This window comes from Mugil cephalus, chromosome 1 (assembly GCF_022458985.1).
Source record: "Mugil cephalus isolate CIBA_MC_2020 chromosome 1, CIBA_Mcephalus_1.1, whole genome shotgun sequence".
Taxonomy (NCBI): Eukaryota; Metazoa; Chordata; class Actinopteri; order Mugiliformes; family Mugilidae; genus Mugil; species Mugil cephalus.
In genome coordinates this window covers 53,084,997-53,112,371 of record NC_061770.1, presented here as the reverse complement: position 1 = coordinate 53,112,371, position 27,375 = coordinate 53,084,997, and the positions used below count along the sequence as shown (strand labels likewise).

Below are 27,375 nucleotides of genomic sequence, written 5' to 3'. Positions count from 1 at the left end.
ATCAATGGGGCACCCCACAGTACCTGTGGATGTCACAAAGTCATTTCAAATATAAACACATCCAGAGATATGAGCAAAAAATATGTTTTTCTAAATACAGCAAAACCAAATTCACGGTGTCCACTTGGGACTGGGTCAGGACTCATATTTCCAAATGTGATGTCAATATGTCACACCCTTGCCGAGATATGAGCTCACATCGAAACTGCACCTTCACCGCCACTTTTAATTGGCTGTGGCGGGCGTACAAATGCGAAACCGAGAACGGCAATTAGTAACTTTTGTGCGGCTTGCTCTGAAGATAGTCTGTGCCGATTTTCGTGAGAATCGAACAAAATTTGCGACCCATGATTCTTTTTAAAGGTTTGTGACAAAATCCAAAATGGTTAAAAATCTATCATGACGTACTCGCATGATCCAAGGATTCCAAGGGTACCTTGTTTTTGAAAATCGGGCATACGGTTCAAAAGCTACGTACGCAAATGTGCAGCTTCGCTGCTTGGACCCCCAATAAGAAGAAAATGTAGAAAAACAATGACAATAACACTAACAAAAACAATGGGGTTCCAGCAGCCTCACTGCTGGGACCCCCAGTAAGAAGAAAATGTAGAAAAATAATGGGGTCCCAGCAGCTTTTCTGTTTCCTTCTCTAAAGCATGGTTGAGTAATAATTGTGGAAAGCAGGTGAGTAGATTAAGGAATGTTTGAGGTTTCCCCATTTATTTCTATGGGAAAAATCCCTCACTTTTTTGTTGTTTATTCCCACCCCGCTCGATCTATCGCTTTTAAAAGTCATAGCACACCATTGCTGATTGAGACGCACATTTTGATATAACATTGTCCATATCACTTCAAAAGTCTGAGAGGAGTTACGCTCCGAAAAACGGTGGAAGAAGAATAAACGCAGTGGAGAGCAATATAGGAGGCAACACGTTGCATTACCTCCACATAATAAGTAGGCACAATTGCAATATAGGAGCATTGCCATTGCATTGCCTCCCTAGAATAAACGCTGAGTGATTGCAATAAGAATAAACACTGTGGAGACTGATATAGGAGTCTAGGGAGACTTTGCATTTCATCCCTAGAATAAAGGACCTTAGGATTGCAATATATTGCATTCGCTCTGTGTTCAATTCTAGGGAGGCAATGCAGTGCAATGCGTTGGCTCCTAAATGCCGAATGATTGCAATATATAGCTAATGCGTTGCATTGCCTCCAAAGAATAAGCCTGCATAATTGTAATATAGGAGTCAACGCTTTGCATTGCCTTCCTAGAATGATGGTTCTCCCACAATTTTTATCATTATTATCACAAATGTATTTTAAGAACTGTAATAAAATGATTTTAAATTTCATAAAAGGGCAAAAATGAAGACATTACAATATTATCTCAACACAAAGAAGGTGGGTTTAGGGTCCTGAATTTACAGAATTACTTTTTAGATCCACAGCTCCTCACAATAATGAACAGAAATGAAATGGATTAACAGAAAAAGACGCTGCCAAACCAGCCAACCTGTACATATTTTGCGTAGCAGGTACTCAATTTGACATCAAAATATGCTGGTACGGTGTGCCTCTTTAAACTACTCAAAAAGAGGCTGAGATCTGTGAGTACTGTTAAAAATGTGCACGTGCAATACTCATGTCTGACAGCACAATGCAGCGGTGTGTTGGTGAAGCAGTTACAACCAATTGTCGTAGAGTGGCGGAGAGTAATGAACCTATAGCGAACCTATAGTGTTAGCCCCTCTGCCTCCCTTCCAGTTCCCGTGCCCCTACTCACAGCAGCAGGCGCTTAAAACGGTAAAGTAGTGTGTGTGTGTGTGTGTGTGTGTGTGTATGTGTGTGTGTGTGTGTGTGTGTGTGTGTGTGTGTGTGTGTATGTGTGTGTGAGGATGACAGGGAGGGACATGGCAGCAGGCCTTCCAAAAAGCAGAGGGTCCATGTCCCCCAGAAGTATTTAGAAAAATATAAAGATCAGTGGCCATGCCTGCAACCATCAAAAATCCCACATAATGCATTTTGCACAGTATGCATGAGCCTCCAGGGAGCTGCAGGTAATATATGAATTAGGCTTGTGATGTACCAATTTAATTTAATTATTGCATTCTTGAAAATAAAAAATATCTATTGCATTACACAAAATAAGTTATTACGATTATTTTAATTAAATAACTTAATGCTGTTAACTAGTGGCTATGACCTCTTAGAAGCACACATATACTGTAAGCAGGTGCAACTTTTGAATTTTTCTGTTCAGTGTTCATGTTGCCCAGACAGTGCATTGCACATTATATTTTGATATCAGGTCAAATTGTTTGTTGTCTAAACCAGAACTATGAACAAGTTTGTGTGTGTGTGTCTTACAGACTGTCAACGCCAGACCTGGGCATTTTATGGCCTGCGGGCCGCATCCGGCCCTTTGGGCATTCCTGTCCGGCCCGCGGTACGTCAGTCATGACCACAGATGAACTGTGCATGCAATACGACTGTGTTGCTTTTATTTTGAGCCATGATGTGTTATTTACGTCATGGCACTGTTAGTTCGTAAACAACAAAAAAAGTAAGATTAAAACAGCTTCTTGCCGTGTATTAACCCTCAAAAGAACGGATCGCTGGCATCCGTCAAAGCGGCCGATTTTGAATTACCGTAAGTCACAGTGGTTTGCGCTATTGACAGTATTCATTGTGAGTGAACACTGGTTAGTTGTGTGTTTGCCTGGAAGACCTTCGTGACATCTCAAGGGTATAACTAACTTTGTTTTTACCAACAAATTCCTCCAAACAAGTCTCTCTTGCTGGGGCTCCGCGATCGTTGCTCTCCAACCGGCAGCCGACAGCAGCGGTGCGTCATCATTACGTAATGGCAGTATTTTTTTCTAGAAAGCGCAACTTGAATATTGTCCATCGGGGATTACGGTAATTCAAATACAGCCAGCTTCTCTTTGTGGGCAGACGGACATTCAGGTCTTAAAGGGTTAAACATTTATTGAGATTTATTGAGATACAGAAAATAATTCATGTAGCTATATGATCCACCGAAGTTTTCCAAAGAGGACAAAGTTTCCAACATTCCAATGCGTTATATCCAAAACTACAGATCGATTGTGTTTCATTTTCCTCTTCAACCTACACCAAAACTCTATTTACAGAATATTCTTATGTTTCTGATTACCAGTAGCAACTTATCAACATATATAATTTACTGCTTTTTACAATGGGAGAAAATTAATATTGAGCAGAATAACGTTCAAGTTATCGTTTGGTTTGGCCCTCCAACACAGTTCAGATTTTTCATGCGGCCCCCTGTAGAAATTAATTTCCCAGCCCTGGTCAACGCCATATAGAAGGCAAAAAACACTCAAAGATTGTGGCTAGTAGGGGTGTAATGGTATGGGATTTTACAGTATGGTACGGTGACGGTGTTAGTACAGTATAGAGCAGTATTTCACGGTGACGGTATTTTATTTTTTTTAAAGATTTTTTTGGTACTAGGGGGCGATGTAAAACAGACAAGTATTATTCTTAGAAGAAAAACATTGCTTTATTGATAAATTAACGGAGTCACTTGGCTGGAGGATGAAGAGGTGGTGAAGGAGGGGACACCGGGTCAACCGGGCCCGCGGGTAAATCTGCCTCTGGTTCGGAGTCTGCCATCATCATGCCATGCTTTTTTCTAGCTTCCTGGATTATGTGGGTCTCGCGTGTGTTTACCAAAACTACCTTTTTTGATTGGACTGTCACTGAACCAACTAAAAGACGCTGACCATGCAGCCTGCCCTGAACTAAATGGAATATACATTTGAGCAGCACACAGGTAGGAAACGCTTTTTCAATCTACTGCTGCAGCTGTAAAATTAGATTATAATGTGACTGAGTGCTGACGACTGACCACCTCTGATCTTAATTGGAACGTGAAGTGAAATGTTTTATTTGTGAGTTCCCTACTCGTGTAAGTGGAGTTGCGCCGGCAGCGCTGCATAATATTAAAATAATGAATTAATTACTATCACTGTGAGCTTGGAAATCTCACAGTGTCACCATCGTGGCTTTACACTACCGTGGTATACCGAAATACAGTATACCTTTTCGCCCCTAGTGGCCAGCATAGATGCTGTTCCAAAAAACTCAACCTTTTTTTTTTTTTTATCATCAAGCGAGTGATCTAACACCTATTTGCCTCCCTAACTCCAGATGCTACTCTTTCTTTTCTTCTGTACATAATTAATTTTCACAGATATATTCTCAGACCAAATTGACATATTTCTGGCGACTAATCCTGTGGCCAATACCTCTTCATCTGTCCGCTGGGAAGCTTTAAAGACTTTTCTGCGGGGACAGATAATTTCTTATACATCACATGTAAATAAGCTTTGCAAAAGTAGAATCTCTGATCTAACCTCCTCCATTCTCCATCTTGATCAGCAACATGCAGTAAACCCTGCTCCCGAGCTCCTTAAAGATAGGATCACCTTACAGATAGAGTTGGACCTCTTAACAACTCATCGTGCAGAGGAATCACTACTAAATACCGCCAGAAATGATATGACGACGGGAATAGACCTACTAGATTTTAAGCCTACCAGCTTCACCAAAAAGCTGCCTCTCGTACCATTCCTTCTTTAAAAACTGTCTCCAGCTCTATCACTTCCGATCACAAGCTAATCAATGATGAGTTCAAAAATTTCACAATTTCATTTCTTGGATCAGGCTTTTATATGCGTCACTTTTTGCTTCCCCTGACCTCCTTCTTTTTCTCTCTAGCCCTAATACCACTCTCCCTCACGTCTCTGCTCAGCACTTCGGGGCCATCTCAGGGTACAAACTTAATTTGCATAAAAGCAAATATTTTCCCATATCCCCAAACATAACATTGTCATTTTTGGTGTAACCTCAGAAAACACATCTACGACCTCTCGTCAATGCATGGCTATGGCATTCACCTCCTAACTAGTGTAACGGTTGATTTTACTGAACTGGAGGAATGCTGCTCCACCCACCCACACATATCTCATCAAGAGTATCATGTGTAATCTCAAGTTAGAAAAGATCGGGTATACTGTTAATGGTGCTCTTCAGAACTTTCATAAGACATGGGATGACTTTATTGAACTTGTAAACCAATTAGATGGGCTTCAATTAGAGTGATAAACTTCCAGCTGACCCAGTATAACTCAATGTATTCTAACCAAGTACAACAGCCATCCGTTTCCAATTCCAGCAGAAGTCCAAGGTCCAAGAAAAAGGTCAAAAGGTGAGTGCAAGTCCAGTGTTCCAGGGATGGAGAAAATTTATGTCTGGGGAATTAAGGGTAGGGGGAATTGTGTGACAGGGTTGAGTGTAAGGGTGTTTCCGATGTTGGGCCTACCACACCAGAGAGTGTAGCAGGACCTGTCCAGTGACCACGGGATATCTAGGGTTCACTTCGCTCTAGATCAAATAGATAGCTTGCCATCACTTTGCTTCACATTTTTTTTTATTTTGAAAAATGCGCCTGAAAGATTGGCTGCATGTTGCCAGTAGTTCTTTGAAGAATATCCTTTTTAGGTTATTCTTAGTGTGTTTTTTTTTTTTTTTTTGTCTGACTTTATTGTTTTTTTCTGTGCCTTGAACCAATCAAATGTTTTTTGGTCGTTTTTGTCTTTTTGTGCTGTTTTTGTTTAGTGTTTTCTGGACTTTTTGTTTTTGGCTGTGTCCTTGGTCATTGGTTCTTGAGTTCAGTGGAGCAGCCGTTGTGTCCATTGGTGTGTTCCAGGGACTGTGTCATGAGAGGTACTTTGGAGACCTGGTTCATTGGACCACAGTACATTTGTACCTGGCTTTGGGACTCTACGGGTAGACACGCTCTGTTTGAATTTGATCATTGACGAGAAACACCATGATGACATGATCCACACCACTGTTGCTATGCAACTGACCAAACATCCACATCACCTTGGACACTTTTTTGCCAACTACTTTTGTATATTTTCATAATGCTAATTCTGTACATTTTTTCAATTACACTGCTCATATTTATTTTACTTTAATTTGATCTCATTTTATTTGATCTCATTGTATTTATCTTTCTTGTGGTTTTATAAGTGTTTACCTTTATTTGCAACAAAGCCATGGTGACAAGGTAATTTCCCTCGTGGATCCAAAGAACAAAAACAAAACAAAAAAAAAAAAAACACGACCTGTCAACAGACAGGGTCAGAGAAATATCATTAGTAATACAGTTTGTCATGGAAATAGTTACCAGGCAACAAAAGAATATGAAATACTACACTTGGTTAAACTTCTTCTTGTAAATAACTCTTTTTATTACATTCAGTGCAATACAATCATGAACCAATCCAAGTGTAAAATAAAACTAAATAATTCTTTAAAACCAATAATCGTGCTCACCAATCTCTGTGTTTGGCAACACAAAACGGCTCTGGTACCCGGTACAGCCACAGGGGTTCTACACAAAAAGTAAACTAATAAAACAAATGTATTTTCGGTGACATTACAATGGAACACATCGTTCGTGGATCATGCCTTAACCTTGCCAACGAGAGTTGGGAGCAACAGCTAAGCGCTACCAGGTGAGCTAACAGTAGTTAAGAGCCAACAGCAGTAACGGCTAATGGCAGTAATGGATAAAAAAACACATCTACTGTATCATTAACTCACTTTCTGTTGCTTTTTTTTTTTTTTTTTTTTAGCGAACACTCACTGACAGCCTTTCACTGAATTTATCTCGTTTTTCTTCCTTTCTTTCACTTCACTCACTTTACAAAACTCTACTCTGACTTGATGCTCTCTTATGGGCTTAAATTTGTCTCAATACCTGTAAATGCACAGAGGGTGATCTACAAATATTTTTGATTTGCACACGTGCTATCCACAAATACAAATTTCTAATTTGTAACTTGTATTTTGGTTTTTACAATTACAGGTGTACTTATAAATATATTGTGTTTTTGTAAATACACAATTTTCCATTTGTAAAAACAAAAAAAGCCATTTGTAAAACTGAAAATTCTGCTTGTGAAGTATGACTCAGCATTTGTGGATCATGGATCACGCACACGCATCTCTTTCCTCACTTACGCCTTTGTGAGACGTTCTTGTCGAAGATCCACAGATCCACAAACAAGTAGCTTGTGATTCGCACATGGCCTGCCCTCCTCACCAGTAGGTGGCAGTGTTAGTCCTGGGTGGAAAGATGGAAGAGAGTGGGTTGTTACCAACACCTGTTGCAAATTTCATGTCAATAGCATCTTTAGAAATACTTTAACTTTATTTAAAAATTGTGATTTTTTTCAATACTTATTCTACCTGCTGTATGTATGTACAGTGGTGGGACAAAAAAAAAAAGCTTTTGGACACCCTTAAAAAATTACACAACAATTACACTACTCACAAATGAGACATTTGTGGAAAAATTTTTCATGTTGGTGTGACTGCATTAGACAGACACAAAAAAAAAAAATACAAATTATATTTATTTTGTTCATTGTTTACAAAAAAATAAGAAAACTAAATTCTCGACAGTTTCAATGTGTCAGTTCTCCACTTTGTTGGTTTCAAATAACAGAAAATGTGTTCAAAACTAAATAAAAAATAAACCATCAGATCATCAAATTAATATTTACTACCCCTGTCATTAGCATGCCGTAGAACTTTAATCCTGGATGCCATGTTCCCCACAAGCCTTTCACACTGTTGAGGGGTAATCTTGTCCCATTCTTGAATTACTACTTTTAATTATTCTAAATTTTTTAGTTTGTGCTTTGAAACAGACCTTTTGATAATCCTCCACAAATTTTCAGTGGGGCGCTGGATCTGTGGCAAAGGGCATTATCTTGATGAAACATCCAGTTTCGACCTTAACGGAACAGTGCACATGCAGAAGGGAGCACAGAGAATGGCACAGAGTTCAATGAAACAAATGTGCCATCACAGACAGTGAGATGACCAACACCAGCAGCACTCATGCATCCAAACCATGATACTGCCTCCACCATCTTTGACAGTAGGTACTCTACATGCTGGAGGTAATGCTTCGCCTGGCCTTCTCCGTACCCTCACATTAGCAGGAGGAAGATAAAGCTGGAAACTGGACTCATCTGACCACGGAATCTTCTTAAAGTTACTGACTGTCTAGTTCTTGTTTGCTTGGGCCCCATTACGCCAGGCTACCTTTGTCTATCATTGTTCAGGGGCTTCTAGACAGTCTTGTAGGACCTGGGGCCATGATCTAAAAGTCGACCACGTACAGTGCATGTAGAACACTGGATACCAGTTTTATTTGACCACAGCTGTTGGAGCTCCTGTGAGGTCATTCAGTAGTTTTCCCTGCACATGCACAACAGGATGTGGCCATTTCTTGCTGAAGAAAACCTGTATCTTCAGGTGTGTTTCCTGCGTTAGGTTCCTTGTTTTAGCCATTTTTCTCTCTGAAAAACTTTCAAATGTGCTGGCTGCAGTACGTGTCATGTCATGTCACGTGCATGGCCTTCATTAATGGATCACTGGTGCCAAAATGACCAATAGTCAAAATTCCTTATGAAATTTTATGGAAACAATCAGGATTCAGGATTTATTTGATATTTTGTCTGTGACTGTACTGAAAGTATATTTTAAAAAAGATAAAATAAAACAAAAAGAATTGTTTATGTTTTAAAAAAAGTCTTTGTTGTATTTTGGTGGACAATATACAAAGACGTGTAGGACGATAGAGGACAGCTTCAATTTGAAAACCTGCAGCTCGAAGCTGGAATAGCTTGTTGAAGGCTCGGACAAAAAACACTGAAGTCTGGATTTAAACAGAGGCTACGCCACAACTGTTGCCTGTTGTACGAGGAAAGCTAAAGAACAATTAGGAGGAAGGAGTTCAGAGAACTGGGTACAATCACGAGCATAAAACCACACACTTATTTAAATGAGCATATAGCATATACCACTTATTTAAATGGCTAATGGCTTTATTTAAATCCTCACTGAACTGCTACAAAAGGTATAATGGTGGGAGGAAGTCGGAGTACCTGGAGAGAACACACGCAGACACAGGGAGAAAATGCAAACACCGAAAGCCACCACACCACTGTACCTCCCACAAAAAACATATATATATATATATATAAAATATAAAAACAAAGATGAATAGTTCACATGTGCCTGGGCAAGTTATTTGTGAAGCCTGCTCAGTATAAAATTTTAACTTTACAGTGTACTCTCTGCGTTTGTACTATCAAGCACACTAAAATGTGTCCAGACTTAACTCTGTTTTCTTTTCTAATGCATGTAGGTTCTGTCTCTGCAACGTTCTCTGTCTCCCTGCCACACGTTCATGTGGTACTGTGCTCTCTGTGTTGCATGTGTATATCCCCTCCCCCTGCACACAGATGCCACCGGCATATCTTGACCCATGACATTTGACTTTAACAGAAAAAAAAAGGCGAAAAAAATTGAATTGGCTTCCAATTGGTTCACATCATAGAGCTGGCTCATTCAGCGTATCACTACTGTCCGTGTGGTGAACTGTAAGGAACTCACTGGTTGAATGGTGTAGTCCAGTACAAGCAGAATCAGCCATGTGTCGGTGTGGCCCTGAGTTCATCCGGCTTGTTCTCCTGTGACTCGACATCAACTAGCAAATAATAGGCAGTGGCATGTGGTGTGCTTTCTGCCTTAGCCTTTCTCTCATGCTGACTCTGTTCTCCTGAGGCCTTTTGCGTGACTTGGGGCTTCCACATCTTTCTTTCTTTGTGTTGGCCCCCTGGCACAGGATGTCTGGAAGCCAAGCCAGGTCGGAAGAAAATGTCCATACAAAACAGTTTGGTGAGATAAATAAGTTAAAAATAAAAGCAAAAGGAACTATATACAAGGAAAGTGTTGAAGCAGGTACAACGACTGCTGACCTCACTGGCACCATCTTGGAATCCATTACTGTTACTGTCTTTTGTGTCTTCTAGGGAGAGTTTTGTTCTATGTTGACATGCAATGACAATAAAAGCATTCTGATTTTGATTCTTATTCTGAACCATAGTAAGCTAATGGTGTAAGGGATTATTTGTCTTTAGCTGCCAACGTACTGCTGTCGGAGCATGGCCAAGTAAAGCTGGCGGACTTCGGAGTGGCTGGTCAGCTGACGGACACACAGATCAAGAGGGAAACCTTTGTGGGAACGCCGTTCTGGATGGCTCCCGAGGTCATCCAGCAGTCTGCCTATGACTCCAAGGTCAGACTCCTGTTTGTTTTATATTATACAATAACATATAAATATTCATTCAAAACCCCCAATATACCATTGTAAAACTAGATTTAACCATCCAATCCAGTTTCATATACAAAGATTTGAGAAAAAACTGTCTGTAGCTTTTCACTTGCAAGTAATCATGACTGTAGAGATAATATTGTGTCAGCTGACATGGATGCCATTGAAAACGTCAAACTGCAAATTTGCGCCAATCCTTTCTCGTTACTTTTAGGGGCTGTGCAAGGGATTGTTGTTATGAGTGAAATTGTCTTTAAAGTTATTTCGATCCTTATTTTTTTAAAACTGCATTTCCAAAACATCAAAAATGCAAAAACTGAGGAGAATGAAATAAAAACAAAATTAGCATGCCCTGTTAGCTAGGGTCATCCAAGATGGATGGATGGAAATAAGTATAGACTAGATATAGATAGAGATTATATAGATGATAAAATAATGGATGGATGGATTGAGTCTTTGGGCAGTAGGTGTGAAATTTCAGTTTCATGATAGATAAAAGATTGATCTACTACTAATAGGGTGCTATAACAGGGGTAACAGGTTAACAGGTTTGTTCTGTCATCTTAAAAGAAAAATTTTCCACTTCTGTCTAAAATTCAAAAGGCAGACTGTTTTAAAAACTTCCTAACACCAACACAAACTAAAGATAATAAACATAGCATTGTTAAAAACAAATTTGCCACAACCCAGTCTATTCCTCAAGTGTCTGTCAGTTTAAATTTAAAGCTGTAAGCTCATCTATACACTCAAATCCATAAATATTTTCTCAACAAATGGTCATCATTGGACATTGTTGGGCCATTGGTTAACCCTCATGCCCTGATGAAGACAAAAGTGTCCTTTTCAATTTTATTCATTTATTTATTTATTTATTTATTGATAACTTGGTGGTAGTTCTGCTTTTTGCCATCATACTTGGCAAATGTGTGTGTGTGTGTGTTTTTTTTTTTTTTTTTAGCAGATTTTGATATTTCAAACTCAAATCCCATAATGCTCCATTTTTACACTTATTAGAGCCTTGGACATGTCAATGATTAGTAGCAACATTGATTGTGATGGGTTTTTATTTTTTTTTTTTTTTTGTAGTACTAATTCACAAAATCACTCCCATTAAACCCCATTGAAAATCCAATAAAACCTGCTACTGCAAGCTGCACTTTGGCTTTTTTCACAGTCAGACTGATTCTCTCTGGCTTTCAAGTAACAGGATAAAAAATATAGTTGGAAGACCCTAAATTACACACACACATGCATGCAAACACACTCACTCACACACACACCCAGGTCAATGCAGAGATCACTATAAACCCACTCGTCCTCATGACCTAACAACGCCATTTTTTTGTCACAACAAACTTGGGAGCTGTGAATCACAGAAGGGCAACAGTAACATTTCAAAGTGTGTGCACAAACAGACACATCCATGCACAGCTCAATACAGAGATCACTATGAACACTATGACATCACCTCTGCATCATATTAAATTTGGGAGTTTCAAACTACAGCAGGGCAAAAAGTGAGCACGGCCTGGAACCATCCACTCCTCCCTCTTCTACTACTACCAAGACCCACACAGACATCTCCTACATCCCAAAGTGTGGAAAGGACATGCTGCTGTCCACTACTGGACACTACGAGCTGGGCCATTATTGATGACCAGAAGATCATAATAATCCTGCAAAGGTGGTGTGGATAAGGTACGCACAATTGCGTATCAATTATACACACACTTCATTATTCCTGGAGTTATGTTCTTGTCTGATATACATTTAGTGCATTTATTAGAAGGTTTTCTAAAAACCCATCAAAATCAATGTTGTTACTAATCATTGAGATGTCCAATCACCCCCCCCCCCCCCCCCCCCCCCACATAAAAATCCACTTTGCATTTAGTTTACTGAAAACATTTCGATTTTTGTGTGCTTTTTTTAAAAAAAAAGAAAAAAAATTCAATTCCATCACAAGCACTGGCATATAAAGGGTTAAAAGTAAAAGAAATAATCAAACTTTTGATATTTGTGATCAGTATTGAAGTGGGTTAAAAGATATATGTAAAAGAAAAAGGTAGGAAAAAAATATTAACATGCTATTTTTAGGGTGTTTTTGAAGAAGACACTTTTGTCCATTAATGGTAACAACGTTACAATTTTTGTAAAGCGGGCACTACAAAAAACGATAAAAAACCATCAAAATCAATGTTGCAACTGATCACTGACATGTACAAACACTGGCATATAAAGGGTTAAAAGTCATAAATTACTCAAACGTTTGGTATTTGTGATCAGTAATGAAGTGGATTAAAAGATTTATGTCAAAAGAAGTAGAAAAAAATATTGTTACCATTAAGGGACACTTTTGTCCCTTAATGGTAACAACGTAACAATTTTAAAATTAGGTATGAGGGTTAAAGTCTGGGACCCTTGTTTTGGCAGGGTGTCTTGTGCAGTCATGATGTAGCCAAACCAAGATCCACAGCTATTTCAAAATAACATAATCATTGAGAATGAATAAACTGTAGACCAAAGGATCAGCATCAGCAGAGGCCAGCTCTGTAGGACGGTATGTAGCGCTTCTTACCTTCATATTCTCTCAGCTAATTGTAGCTCTGTCTAGTTTCCTAGCCTCCTAGATAATAGTACCTCTTCCTGTTTCCCATTTTGAATGATTAATACAGACTTCTTCCATTTGTTGGTATGAAGAGTTATAATGGTGTGAAAAGGTGTTTGCCCCCTTCCAAATGTCATATTTTTCACCTAAATGTTTCAGATCATCTGGCAAATTCAAATTAGATATTTAAATTAGATAAAGACAATAGTTAAATAGTTGAGCATTAAACTCCCTCCAACAAGCTTCCTTTAATGTTTGTTTTTTTTTTTTTTAAGATAGATAAAAAGTAAGAAATGAAGTGAAATTAATAATAATAAATAATCTCATCTCATCTCGTACTACCGCTTATCCTTACTAGGGTCACAGGGGTTGCTGGATAGAGACACCCTGGACAGGTCGCCAGTCTATTGCAGGGCTAACACAAAGACAAACAACCCCTCATATTCACACCTGGGGTCAATTTAGGGTCACCACTTAACCTAATGAATGCATGAATTTGACGGTGGAGAAAACCAGAGTACTCAAACCCATGCAGACAAAGGGCAAAGATGCAAACTCCATTGTGCCGTCCTTAAATAAAAAATAATAATATGAAAATAAATGAACAAAAATAAAAATATAAAATAATATATAAATAAGTAATAATTAATATAACATATTCAGTGTTCTGTCGGTCAGTCAGTATTTTGAATGTTTTTATTTGAAAGTAAATTCAGCATTTCATCATTGTCATTGTCGTTGGTGACTCTGATTTATAGAGCAGAAAGACTTGAATGTGTCATTAATCCCAGATGAGTCAGTTCTTATTTGACCAGAGGCATTCTCTATCTGAGTAATCAGTTGTGAGGCTAGCCTACCCTTAAGCTGGTGTACAAGGAGACACCTTGCTTTCTCTTCATGCTCGTATAAGACGCCTTGTGATTTAAGTAATGACTTCTCTGCGTCTTTTGTTGATAATAGATGAATTCTGTCTGTTTTTTGACTTTTTCTTTGGACAGGGAATCCCTGGCTTTTCTGAATCCTTAGAGCACACCAGTATGATTTGGCACCAAATAAAGTTAGCAAAGCAAGAAAAGAGAGTCCTGCATGCTGTATTTCTAGACCTGACTAATGCGTTTGGTTCAGTTCCTCACAGTTTGTTATGGGAAGCTTTCGATTTTTTTTTAGAGTTCCAGGAAGTATCAAAGGCCTAGTCAACGCATATTTTGCAGATATACAGCTCTGCTTTACCACAGCAGAGTATACTACACAGTATACTCTGCTGTGGTAAAGCAGAGGTGATTATTAGGGCCTCGAGATGGGTGGTAGGTGGAGAAAAGCTGCATGGAGGGCTTCGTCTCCCCCCAATTAGGGCCTACATGGATGACATGGAAACTGCTCCATGTACTAGCAGACTGCTGGATAAGTTAAACAGCAATTTGCAGTGGGCTAGGATGAAGATGAAGCCGAGTAAGTCTAGGAGTTTCAGTTGTTAAAGGAAAGGTAGTAGATAAGAAATTTGTTATAAATGAGGAGGTGATTCCCACAGTGCTAGAGAAGCCAGTGAAGAGTCCGGGAAGGTGGTATAACGCAAGTCTCAGCGATGTAGCACAGTTTGAGGGATTGAGACAAGATATGATCCAAGGCATTTCAAGCGAGTTCCCAGGAAAGCAGAGATTATGGTGCATGCAATTTGGGTTATTGCCCCGACTAATGTGGCCAATGACAGTGTATGAGATCCCTCTGACAAAGGTTGAGAAGCTTGAAAGGATGATTAACTCGTCAATTAGGAGATGGCTTGGTGTCCCACATTGCAGCCTTGTATGGGAAAGGCATAGCTCCCAGTAACTAGTCTAACAGAGGAGTTTTAAGTGTGCCAAGGCTGGACTGGAGATGACTCTTAGTCAAAAGATCCAGTGGTCAGCCGGACAGCCCCCACGGTTAAAACACGGAGGAAGTGGAACCCAAGAGAAGTGGTTCAGGAGGCACAGGCTGCCCTGAGGCTTAGGGATATCATGGGACATGTGCAGAAAGGGCGTGGTGGCCTGGGACTGTGTGCAGGGAAACCTCTGTGGAGCAAGGCGTCCGCAGCGGAAAAGAGGAAGATGGTAGTGGAGGAAATTCATAGGCAAGAGGAAGCAATGAGATGCACTAAGGCAGTGTCGCAGGCTAAGCAAGACCAGTGGGTGAACTGGTAGAGTGTAGATAAAAAGGAAGGTGTCGTGTAGAGAGCTGTCATGTAAAGACTCAGGCATAATACGGGGCAGCTAAGTGTGGGCAGAGTCTGGGAGCTGAGGACCAACTTAGATGGCGGCTTAAGCGTCCCACAACAGATAGCCGTGACCCTCAAAAGACCGGATGTGCTGTTGTGGTCTGAGAAAGAAAGGAAAGCCTATTTTGTGGAATTAACTGTCCCATGGGAAGACAGAGTTGAAGAGGTGAATGAGCGCAAGAGAGATAGATATGCAGAGTTGGCATCGTAAGCGGAGCAGCGAGGCCGGAGCACCTGTGTGCGCCCAATGGAGATCAGCTGCCGTGGATTTGTTGCGAAATCCGGCATTGCTGTCCTGTGTGAGTTGGGCATCCGCGGAAAAGAACAGAGGGTTGCCGTAAAGAATATGTCCCTGGCAGCAGAGTGAGCGAGTCAGTGGTTATGGCCACGGAGGAAGAACGCTAGCTGGGGAGCATGCTAAAGGTAAGGCTAGCTATGTACTGACATAGGTAGCAGTTGTAGTTAGATTAATCTGTCGGTTGAAAGGCACATGTTGGCATGGTGGCTGCATTGAGGGGGGTGACTCCGGGACGCTGGAGCTCACTGTAAGGCCTTCTTGAGGTGTCGTGGGCCTAACTTAACGAAACATTGGGGAATGGTGGTGCCCACTTGAAAACCCCAATGATGTGCGGCACACTGCCTACTGGTGCTAGTTGGGCTCGTTTGCTGGTGTTTTCTTCTGTGTAACTTCTGATCTTGGCAGAGGGGAGGAATGTTGTTTGAAGCATAGTTGCATGTCCCATCATTTCTTACTTACTGCTGGCGGTCAGGCTAATTAGCTGGTGTGTGATAGAGCTTTTGACACACTGCGGAAAGGCAAAACATTTTCACACAGAAGGAAGAGATGCCTGGTCGAGTGTGGTCACATTCCTATCACTTCTTACCTCCTGCTGGTGGCTAGGCTAATTAGCTATATTTCTATATATATATATATATTTCAATAACAATACAAATTGTCTCAAGACACTTTGCAAAAAACAGCCTGCAACCTCCAGAGCAAGCCTGTGGGCGACGGTGGCAAGGAAAAACTCCCTTTTAACAGGAAGAAACCTTGAGCAGAATCCAGCTCATATGGAGGGACCCATCTACAGTATAGAATATAGAGAGAAAAGAAGAGCAGGAGAAACAGATAAACTTCTGTCATAGGAAACACGTACAATCTAATAATATAACACATAACTGATGATCAGATATAGTTAATGGAGCTCCACAGGTCTGATACACAGCACTCCAGGCCATGAAGACTGGGCTGGTTGATGAGGCCACGGCACCAGATGTAGCTTAGAACTCCTCAGGTCAGATATTCAGCACTCCAGACCAGAGACCCTCACAAGAAGATGGAGGGGGAGGGGAGAGGAGGGGAGAGAGGGAGACACAGCGAAGTAATAGAAAATAAATGATAAGAGATAGAAAATAAATTATAAGATATTAGAGGACAGGAGCCAGAGAAGAAAGAGGACATGTCCTCAGTGCATTGTCCCCCTGCAGCCTAGGCCTATAGCATCATAGCTAAGGGATGGCCCTAACTATAAGCTTTGTCAGAAAGGAAAGTCTTAAGCCTGACCTTAAACGTAGAGATGGTGTCTGTCTCCCGAACCCAAACTGGGAGCTGGTTCCACAGGAGAGGAGCCTGATAGCTGAAGGCTTTTTGAAACTCTTGGAACCAGAAGTAGACCTGCAGTTTGAGATTGTAGTGATCTGTTGGGACAATATGGTACTATGAGGTCTTTCGTAGGTATGATGGAGACCAGGACTGCTATGATGGAGCTAGGCCTTTCAGGGCCTTGTATGTAAGGAGGATTTTAAATTCAATTCTAAATTTTAAAGGGAGCTAAAACTGGGGTAATATGATCTCTCTTGCTAATTCCTGTCCAACTGTCAACTGATTGACAACAACCCTTTCTAAAACTTTAGAGATAAAAGGAAGGTTGGAAATTGGGCTATAGTTGGCTAAAACATCTGAGTCAAGAGTGGGTTTTTTAAGTTAAGGTTTAATTACAGCAGATTTAAAAGACTGGGGCGCATATCCTGTTAATAAAGATAAGTTTATCTGATTAAATATGGAGGTATTAATTAATAGAAAAACCTCTTTGAGCAACTTAGTCAGGATGGGGTCTAGAAGACAAGTTGATGGTTTACATGCTGTAATAACTGAGGTGAGCTCAGGAAGATCAATTAGAAGGTAGAAGGTCCTAGAGGTTTCTAATGCCACTGTACTTACATCTTTGACAGCTGGAAGGATGCTATGAATTTTATCTCTAATGCCAACAATTTTATCAGTAAAGAAGCTGAAAAGATGTATGGGGTTGTTCTTGTTTTCTTCTGTTAATAAAGAATAATATGCTGTTCTAATCTTACGAAGAGTTTTTTTAATAAGTTGTTAAACCATCTTTCTTTAGAATTAGTGGAATGCGAAATTCTTTCCAGCTTTCGAACTGCCTGCTTTGAACTACGCAACTGTGAATTATACCATGGAGCTACCCTCCTCCAATTTAATACCTTCTTTTTCAGAGGAGCAACTAGAGTGATGCTGTCGTGTTGTCAACAAAATAATCTATTTGTGTTGGAGTTAAATTGTGTGTGTGGGTTGCTGTCATCCACATCACTGACATAAGGCGCTGATGTAAATACTGAAGGACTTAATTCCTTATATCTAGTTATAGCATCATCAGATAAGTGTCTACCATAATAAAATGTCTTTCCAATTTCAATATAATCTCTTAAAGTAAATTCAAATGTTAAAAGGAAATTATTGGACAATAGAGGGTTATGAGAATATACTGTCAGACCTTCAGTTTCAATGCCATATGTTAGTACAAGGTCTATGGTGTGATTGAAAGAGTGAATTGAACCATTTACATTCTGAGAAATATATGTGCAGAGTATGAACTTATCTTGCCTCTCATGGCCGCTTTCAGAGCCTCCCAAAGTAACCTGGGGCTAATGTCATCAGTTCGGTTCATTTCTTAAAACAAATCTATAGACTGAGTGGTATAGGTGCAAAAGCGAGAGTCTGATATAAGTGTAGGGTCAAATTTCCAAGGACAAACTACTCTGGGTTGAGATTGGAAATTGAAGTCTAAAGCTAAAGGAGAGTGGTCCGAGTGTACCCTTGCCAAATATTCAGCGGAGGTCACAGATGGAAGAAGCATTTTGTCTATGACAAAATAATCTATGCAAGAATGAGATTTATGAACATGGTAAAAAAGGACAACTGTTTATCTGCCAGGTGCAGAGATCACCATGGGTCAATATAGTTATACTAGACCCGAGGCATTATTGTTATATTGCGTGTTTCTTCTTATTATTATTATTCTAGGGAGCCAGTGCAACACGTTGGCTAATATATTACTCTCCACGTGTTTATTCTAGGGAGGCAATGCAACGTGTTTTACAAAATTACATAAAAACATAGGAATTTTTGTTGGCTTTCTGATGGTGCGTCTCTGATTCATCTAGGCCAGGGGTGGCCAACAAGGCAGAGACCAAGAGCCGCATTTTTTACTGTGTTACGGCAAAGAGCCACATCATACACATGGGCACACATGAACATCACCCCATCCTTTCCTCACACGCACACACACACACACACACACATACCTTTGCTCAGCCAGATTTATTGTAAATGTCACACACCAACATGATCATGACAGAAATTGACTCTTGCAGTACAAAGAGAGGCCAGTCATTTCCAACAATGAATACTGTGTGCACTGTCTCACACAGACAAAGTCCACAAACAAAAATATTATTATTTACAATAGCTTTTTTCTTTTACTATGCATGTTACTTACTACTTACTTAGTGAGCTGAAGTGGCGCTGAAGATTTGAAGCTTTGAAATGCGCTAATGACGCCTGACATAAGGCAGAATGGCTTGCCATTACGTTCAACAAAAAAATCTAAACTCTCCCACTTTGTTAAAAACGTCCTGTGTTCATCTTCATGTTTTCGTTTTGCTGTGCATTTTTTCCCTGCCGTTTTGAGAGCGAACTTGACACAAATTGTTTTCTCAAATGATCTTGCTCCTACTGGGAAACTTTGAGGTATTTTCACCCAACGCACATGCGCATTTGACGAAAATACCGTACTGAACTCAAGCGAAGCAAAGTATCAGGTCAAAATGAATGCCATCAATAGCAGATGCTACTTTTACATTTTAGCATCAAATTGATTGAAATGCAAAATCGTTCATTTGCAGAATTGAGGAACAGAACCTTCAGAAAGGATTGAAATGGTGATATTTTTTAAGATATTTATACTCTGGCTCTAATCTGTAGTCCTACATAAGGCGATTAGGTATTCTTGACAAATGTCTTAATTGCTGGTAACTGTGTAATAAACTGTCTACTAGTGATGTTTGGGTTCTGGTTGTTTTGGTTAATTCTTGACATTCCTGACAGCATAAACGGTCATATTTGTGGATGAACCTACTCTTTGCAACATGTTGAGATATTGCAAGTTGATTTATTTATGAGTCCTTGCAGCACTGGTAAACTCATAACAAATGAAAAAAGTGTGAAAAATGATGTCAAATGACAATTTAAGAAAAATAGGGAATTGACTGTATAAAAATATCAAATTTCCCCATAAAATTCAAACACAATACATGTTTAACTCAAACTTTTCTAACACTGGGGAAACTGTTGCTCTACGTTTGAGACGCTGGGCCCTGAACTCTACATTATACAGAATTTCTCTCAGAAAATGTCAGAAGTCTTGACATCGATGTGTGTGTTTATTTTCTATACCCTTTAGGCGGACATTTGGTCACTGGGCATCACTGCCATCGAACTCGCCAAGGGTGAACCTCCGAACTCTGATATGCACCCCATGCGAGTCCTCTTCCACATCCCCAAATCTCCTCCACCAACACTGATGGGAGATTTCTCCAAAAGCTTCAAAGAGTTCACTGAGGCCTGCCTCAACAAGGACCCAGGCTTTGTAAGAGACTCTTTAGTTTTTTAAATTTCTGTCTTCTTCCGTTTTTAAGATGTTTGACAAAGGTCCTGAACTTTTATTACTACATATTTAAATAATTAAATGTCTATTTTGACATGAGGTGGTGTATTTAAAGCAGTCAAAACATACTTTTACTACAACACATTTGCGTGACAGCTCAAGTTTCAAGTCTTTTTTTTTTTCAGATTCCAATTAAATATCCATTGATCCTCAACATTTTCAGCTTATGAACTTTAAATATAAACAAGCATCTTCAGTCTCACAGGACTGAACTATCTAATTGTGTGTACATACATTGTATGTACAAGTTATAGTTAAAATACTATTTACACATGAATGTTTCAGTGAAAATACTCTCCTTCACAAATGCTTCACTACTACTTGAGCTTTAGAACCGTTAGGTAATTTTTTTGCGATGGGGTATTCCTATATTCTAATAATGGTACACCCTACAGAAAACAAAGCCAAGAAAAAAATGCTTTTGTGCCAAATTTACTTATATGTTCCTGGCTTTAATTTCCACTGGTACTCATTTTGTTAAGCATTTGCATAAGTGTGTCGGGGTGTAAATAAAGACAGTTTCAAAGTTTCTCTTTTTAAAGAGAGTAGCTCCGTGTTGTTAGCTGGAATGAAAGTGAAACAACAGGGGAGGAAATTCAAGCCAGCAGTACCATCTGTCCTCATTGGTAATGTGAGGTCTCTTGCAAATAAGATGGATGAACTATATGCGCTTGGACCCAGAGGGAATATGCAGCTAGCAGTTTTTTGTGTTTTACGGAGACCTGGCTGCATGTGGACCTCCCAGGCCACAGTGCTTTAATACCCGGCTTTAAGACTGTATGGGTGGACAGAGACATGCTTCTGAGCTGTAAGAAGAAGGGCGGTGGGATTGCTGTTTGTGTGAATGAGAGATGGTGCAGTCCTGCTCATATAACTGTGAAGGAGCTTGTCTGTACACTGGATGTTAAACTTTTAGCTGTTGGAATGTGTCTGTATTATTTACTCAGGAAATTCACCTATGTCATCTTTGTTGAAGTTTACATCCCTCCCTCAGTGGTCCTGACCTCAGTAGTCAGCAGTTGCCAGGCCAGAGTCCAAACACCCAGAGGCTCTTGTTCATTTCTCATTTTTCCAGGATTTAAATCAGAACAACTTTTTACCCTGGATCTGCTGTATGCTAATTCAAAGGATGCATACAGTTCCACTGCCCTGCCCCCACTGTGATGGTCTGATCACAACCTTGTCCTGTTAACGCCTGAGTATGTTACTGCAGTAAAGAGGCAGCCTGTCTCCAAAAGGACAGTTAAGAGGTGTGGTCAGGAGGCAAGTGAAGTTCTGCAGGACTGCCTCGAGACCACCAACTGGGATGTGCTCTGCCAGCTTCTCTCAGAAAATCTTTGCATTAGAGTTAATGGTGAGCAGAGAGTGGCCGCACTCAGAGGCTCTTAAATTCTGTGAGTCCCACACTTTGACGAGCACATTGTGAGAAACAGAATAAGTTGGTCTACAACTGTGGAAAAAATCATGTGTCTAGTGTGTAAATTGTGGCCAGGATGGGTGTGTAAAGAGAAAAGTTTCAGACAATTTCAGACAACTTCCCCCAATCTAAGTGATGATGTCATCCACTCTAGCACCAACATTCTGCACAAGACACACCCATTAAAATCCACAAATTTCTCCAAAAATGATCATGGTCACTGAAGAGTAATTGATCAAAAATTAAGACCTATCAAAATGTGGAAATGAAGTCTCTAGGTACAAGTATGCCTGAGCAGTAGACATTTGAAAAACAAATTTTCGCTCTTTTTTTTACCTATCCCATTTCCATTTTCCATTTAAATTTTTTGTATTTTGTAGAGAAAAGTAATAGCACACCAATCCTGATCAAACCACACGTTTTGATATATAAAGTTAAGGAATAGTAAAAAGGGAGGAAGAGGAAAAAATTCTCTAATAATAATAAGAAAAAGAAGAAGAAGAAACACACAGTATAACAATAATACCCTAAAAAGAACTGCTACCCTTGCCTTTATTTGGTAGAGACGGTAAAAATGAACCTACTATCTAGACTTCTTTTTTTGTTTCAATCCCTTCCTGGTTCCATTTTAAACATGCTAGATAAACATATCTTAACATTTATCTGGCAAAAAAAGAGACCAAGGGTAAAATTAAAATCCCTACATTTACCCAAAGACAAGGAAGGTCTAGGTTTACCAAATCTTAAAAAGTATTATTGGGCTGCACAATTAAATGCAATAGTGGGATGGATGGAAAAATGAGCCAGTATGAGGCCGTATGAACTCAGATATAACAGGATTCCATTGTGGGCATTTTCATGCATTTGCTATGCTGTCTATTAGTGTTATGTCGTTCACAAATGGTTCTGTCGAAGAACAGATCTTTTGCATGAATGAACTGAATGGAATCACTTCATGAACTGATTAATTCTTAGACAGAATAGTGAGTAAGACTCATCAGTGATTGCGGCAAGCTGCAGGAGGGCACTCTGAGTTTTGATAATATTTTAAATAAATCTAAAATAATAATAACAGGCTACACTTTATTTGAAGGGCTGGAATGCATACATGCACATGCATAAATTGTTGGGTCTTTTCCGCCTATATTGCACCAGATGGAGCATAAAATGGCTTTCAATAAGATAAGATATTATGTTATTGATCCCCATTGGGGAAATTCAAATGTTACAGCAGAAAAAGCCAGAAAAAAAAACAGTCACCAGAAAGAAATTAAATAGGACACAGAGAGCAGGCAGCAAACAACATTAAATAGGATAAACACAGGCAACAAAAAGTACAGTACACAAAGTGACAACAGTTGTGGATACAGTGACAGTGAAAATAGGTATACAAGGGAATATGTGATATAAAACAGTGCATATAGCACCATTAATAAACATCCATAAACTAGCTGCGAGAAAAATTAAATTTCAGCCCATTTAAAGCAATATTTGATTTTTTACAGAATCTCTGCTACAGCTGTGATTTATTTAGTTATTTGTTTAATCTCCCCACCTTTCCTAGTTTACAATGTTTGATTCCACAATATAAAATAAACAGGACTCACGTTTAGTGAAAGTGCTGCTTGCTGGTCATGAGGCGATTCTGTCAGGGCAGTCAGTAAAGCATTGACTGATTCTTTGAACAAATCAATTGAACGGATGATTTTAATGAACTGATTCTAGTGATTCAGTACTGTCTGTCGAGAGGATTTTATCCAAAAACTACCAGACTTCAATGACATGGTGATTAAACCATTTGCATCCCAGAAAGGCGGTCGATGCAAGCTTCTTTTCAAATAAGTTAGGTCCAGTTAGACCTGTTAAAGGGAATAGTTCCCTTTCTAGCATCATCACTTGCTTATCATTTTTGGTTTATTATTGGGGGTCGAAGCAGCAAAGCTGCAGAACCCCATAGTTTTTGTCATTATTATTAATGGGGGGTCCAAGCAGCGAAGCTGCAGGAACCCCATTGTTTTTGTTAGTGTTATTATTACTGGGGGTCCAAGCAGCGAAGCTGCAGGAACCCCATTGTTTTTGTTGGTGTTATTGGGGGTCCAAGCAGTAAAGCTGCAGGAACCCCATTGTTTTTGTTAGTGTTATTGGGGTCCAAGCAGCGAAGCTGCTGGAACCCGTTGTTTTTCTACGTTTTTGGGGGTCCAATCAGCAAAGCTGCAGGAACCCCATTGTTTTTGTCAGTGTTATTGGGGTCCAAGCAGCGAAGCTGCGAGGAACCCATTGTGTTTCTACATTTTCTTATTATTGGTGGTCATAGCAGCGAAGCTGCGAGGAACCCATTGTGTTTCTACATTTTCTTATTATTAATGGTCATAGCATTGTTAGCATAGCATATTATTGTTTTATTGGGGTCCTAGCAGCAAAGCTGCTAGGACCCCAATAAAGGACCCGTTGTTTTTCTACGTTTTGGGGGGTCCAAGCAGCAAAGCTGCAGGAATCCTGCTCTTCTTTTCTCTTCCTGCTCTTCTTTTCTCTCTATCTTCTCTGTCTTTACCCGGCTGGCCTTCGGCAGATGGGTCCCTCCATATGAGCTGCGTTCTGCTCAAGGTTTCTTCCTGTTAAAAGGGAGTTTTTCCTTGCCACCGTCGCCCTCAGGCTTGCTCTGGAGGTTGCAGGCTGGTTTTTGTGAAGCGTCTTGAGACAATTTGTATTGTTATTAGCGCTATATAAATAACACTGAATTGAATTGAATTGAACCCCATTGTTTCTGTTAGTGTTATTATTATTATTATTATTATTATTATTCGGGGTCCAAGCAGCGAAGCTGCTGGAACCCATTGCTTTTCTACGTTTTCTTATTATAACAAAAACATTGTTACTAACAAAAACATTGTTTAAATTTACAAACCCGAAATTTACAAACAAGGTATCTTTGTGATCCTTGGATGATCCTGAGTTCACCCTACCCTATGACGTCATAATGCGTCATGATAGATTTTCCGCCATCTTGGATTTTGTCAAAAACCTTCAAAAGTTTTCACGGGTCGCAAATCTTGTCCAATTCTCATGAAAATCGGCACAGACTATCTTCAGAGCAAGCCACACAAAAGTTCCCGGTCCCAAGTGAACACCATGAATTAGGTGCCATTTTGCCTCTAGGGGGCGCTGTAATTAGAAACACATTGTTTTGCTCATATCTCTTGGTGGGTTTATATTTGAAATTACTTTGTGACATCCACAAATGGGTGCCCCATTGATAGTTCTTGCCAACTTTTCATGTTAGCCAATCATTGTCGGTGGCGCTGCCGCCAAGCAGGAAGTTTACTCTTATCTCGGTGACGCTTTGACTTCCGAAGACCCAAGTTGGTCGGACTCTTGGGAACACCCTCCGAAATGCACAATAAAAATTCAGTGTCATTCGGCCTCTAGGGTCTTATCAACAAATTGCATTTTTGCTCTTTTCTCTTGACGTGTTAGGATTTCAGAGTAAATTTTCATGTATGTTGGAACTGTGGAATGTCCCCTTTCAGTATCTGTCAAAACTTTATACGCAATTGCAACAATTTGGCCGTCATATTGGATTTTGTCAAAAACCTTTAAAAAGATTCACAGGTCGCAAATTTTGTCCGATTCTCATGAAAATTGTCACAGACTATCTTTAGACCGAGCCGCACAAAAGTTACTTAGTGCCATTTTCATTGTCCAATCCGTTTGCCCGCTACAACCAATCAAAAGTGCCGGGGAAGCCACAAACCAGGCAATCAGCTCCTATTTCTGCCAATCCTTCGCTGATTCGCTCGAAACTTCTCATCTAGCCTTATGGCCAATTGGCCGATGTGCTTGGATACCCTCATTGCTGCATGCAGCTATATTTATTATTATTCCGCTTTCTTCTACCATTGGAGTCTATGGCAGCCCAAAGAATCGTAAGGTAAAAAGAAATTTTGCACATAGCTTAAGGACAGTGGTATATTTAATTTGACTGAGTTACACGTTGCCAGTAAGTAAACTCTAACGCCACCAACGGGTCAAAGTTGGAAGTACATTTGCGCACGTAACTTTTGAACCATATGCCTGATTTCCAAAAACAAGGTACCCTTGGAATCCTTGGATCATGCTGAGTTCAACCTACCCTTTGACGTCATCTTGCGTCATGATAGATTGTCCGCCATTTTGGATTTTGTCAAAAACCTTTAAAAACATTCACGGGTCGCAAATTTTGTCCAATTCTCACAAAAATCAGCACAGACTATCTTCAGACCAAGCCACACAAAAGTTACTAGATGGTTTTTTTAATTTCGACTTTGTTCGTCCGCTGTGGCCAATTGAAATCAGCAGCAACAGCGCAGTTTTCGATGTGAGCTCATATCTGGGCAACAGTGTGACATATTGACATCACATTTGGCAATACAGGTCCTGACCCGGTCCCAAGTGGACACAATGAATTTGGTGTCGTTTGGCCTCTAGGGGGCGCTGTAATTAGAAAAACATGTTTTTTGCTCATACATCATACATCAGGTACTGTGCAGTGCCCCACTGATAGTTAATACCAACTTTTCGTGTTAGCCAATCGCTGTCGGCAGCAGCACCGCAAAACAGGAAGTTTGCTCATATCTCAGCGACGCTTTGACTTCCGAAGACCCAAGTTGGTCGGGCACTTTGGGACTGTGCTGAAACTGTGGAATGTCCCCTTTCAGTATCTGGCAAAACTTTCCACGCAATTGCAAGAATTTGTCCGCCATATTGGATTTTGTCAAAAACCTTTAAAAAGATTCACGGGTCGCAAATTTTGTCTGATTCTTATGAAAATCGGCACACAGTATCTTTAGATCAAGGCGTACAAAAGTTACTTATTGCCGTTCTCCATTTCGCTTGTGTACGCCCACCACAGCCAATCAAAAGTGACAGCGAAGGCACTGCATAAGGCTACATTGCTGCATGCAGCTATATTTATATTTTTGTTTGCGTGTTTTCATATTGGGATATAATATTGTACTATCTTTGGTTCAAACTGCACAATCTTTTCATTCAATAAATTTGGAAAGTTCAATATTTGATGATCCATGAGGGGAATTACTTGGTCACAGTAGCTTAATTGCACATAAAACTAACATTCTTAAAAACCACAAGTAAAAATAAAGATAAAATTAAATAAGATTTGCTTAAAATAAAAAAATAAAAAGTTATGTAGTAAAATGAAGTAATCGGTGTAACCAAAAAATTTACAGAATTAACATTAAACAAATTTCCAAAAGTACTTGGCAAAACAGTGTCCAAAGTGATCCATTGTTTAGTCAGTTGCATAGCAACAGTGGCATGGATCGTGTTGCATGATGTTTCCTTGTCCACTTTGGGAGGAAGGAAAACGCCAACACCCAGGAACACATCTCCATCCGCCCACAGGGTCCCGAAGTCGGACACAGACGCATCTTGGTCTGTATGAACCCAGATCTCCAAAGCACTTCTTACAACGTACTCCCTCTGGGTCCAACAAGCTCACACAGTCCATCCATTCTGCCGCCAAAGACCTCACGCTCCCATGAATACAGATGGCACCGCCGAACTGAACCTCCTTCTCTGCTCCTTCACCTCCAATGGCATCCTCAGCGCTTGATCTGAAGTTCATCGGGAATCTCAGGCCAGCTCAAGGGACAGTGCTAGCAGCTAATAGGAATACACCAACGGACACAACGACCACTCCACTGAACTCCACAGCCAATGACAGACAAACACAAAAAGTCCAGAAAAAAAAATCTAAATAAAAACAGCACAAAAAGACAAAAGCGACCTTAAACCATGTTGATTGGTTCTCAGCACAAAAAGTGA

General features: G+C 40.0%; 1 protein-coding gene across 3 annotated transcripts in view; it reads left to right on the top strand.

Moving 5' to 3' along the window:
- LOC125023249 (serine/threonine-protein kinase 26-like) overlaps nucleotides 1-27,375 on the top strand; it is a 92,011-nt gene that overhangs the window by 52,265 nt on the left and 12,371 nt on the right. For all 3 annotated transcript variants that reach the window (XM_047610394.1, XM_047610401.1, XM_047610410.1), the window contains exons 6-7: nucleotides 10,062-10,219; nucleotides 19,872-20,057. In XM_047610394.1, coding sequence (XP_047466350.1) covers nucleotides 10,062-10,219; nucleotides 19,872-20,057 — 344 coding nt within the window. The remainder of the gene's footprint in view (nucleotides 1-10,061; nucleotides 10,220-19,871; nucleotides 20,058-27,375) is intronic.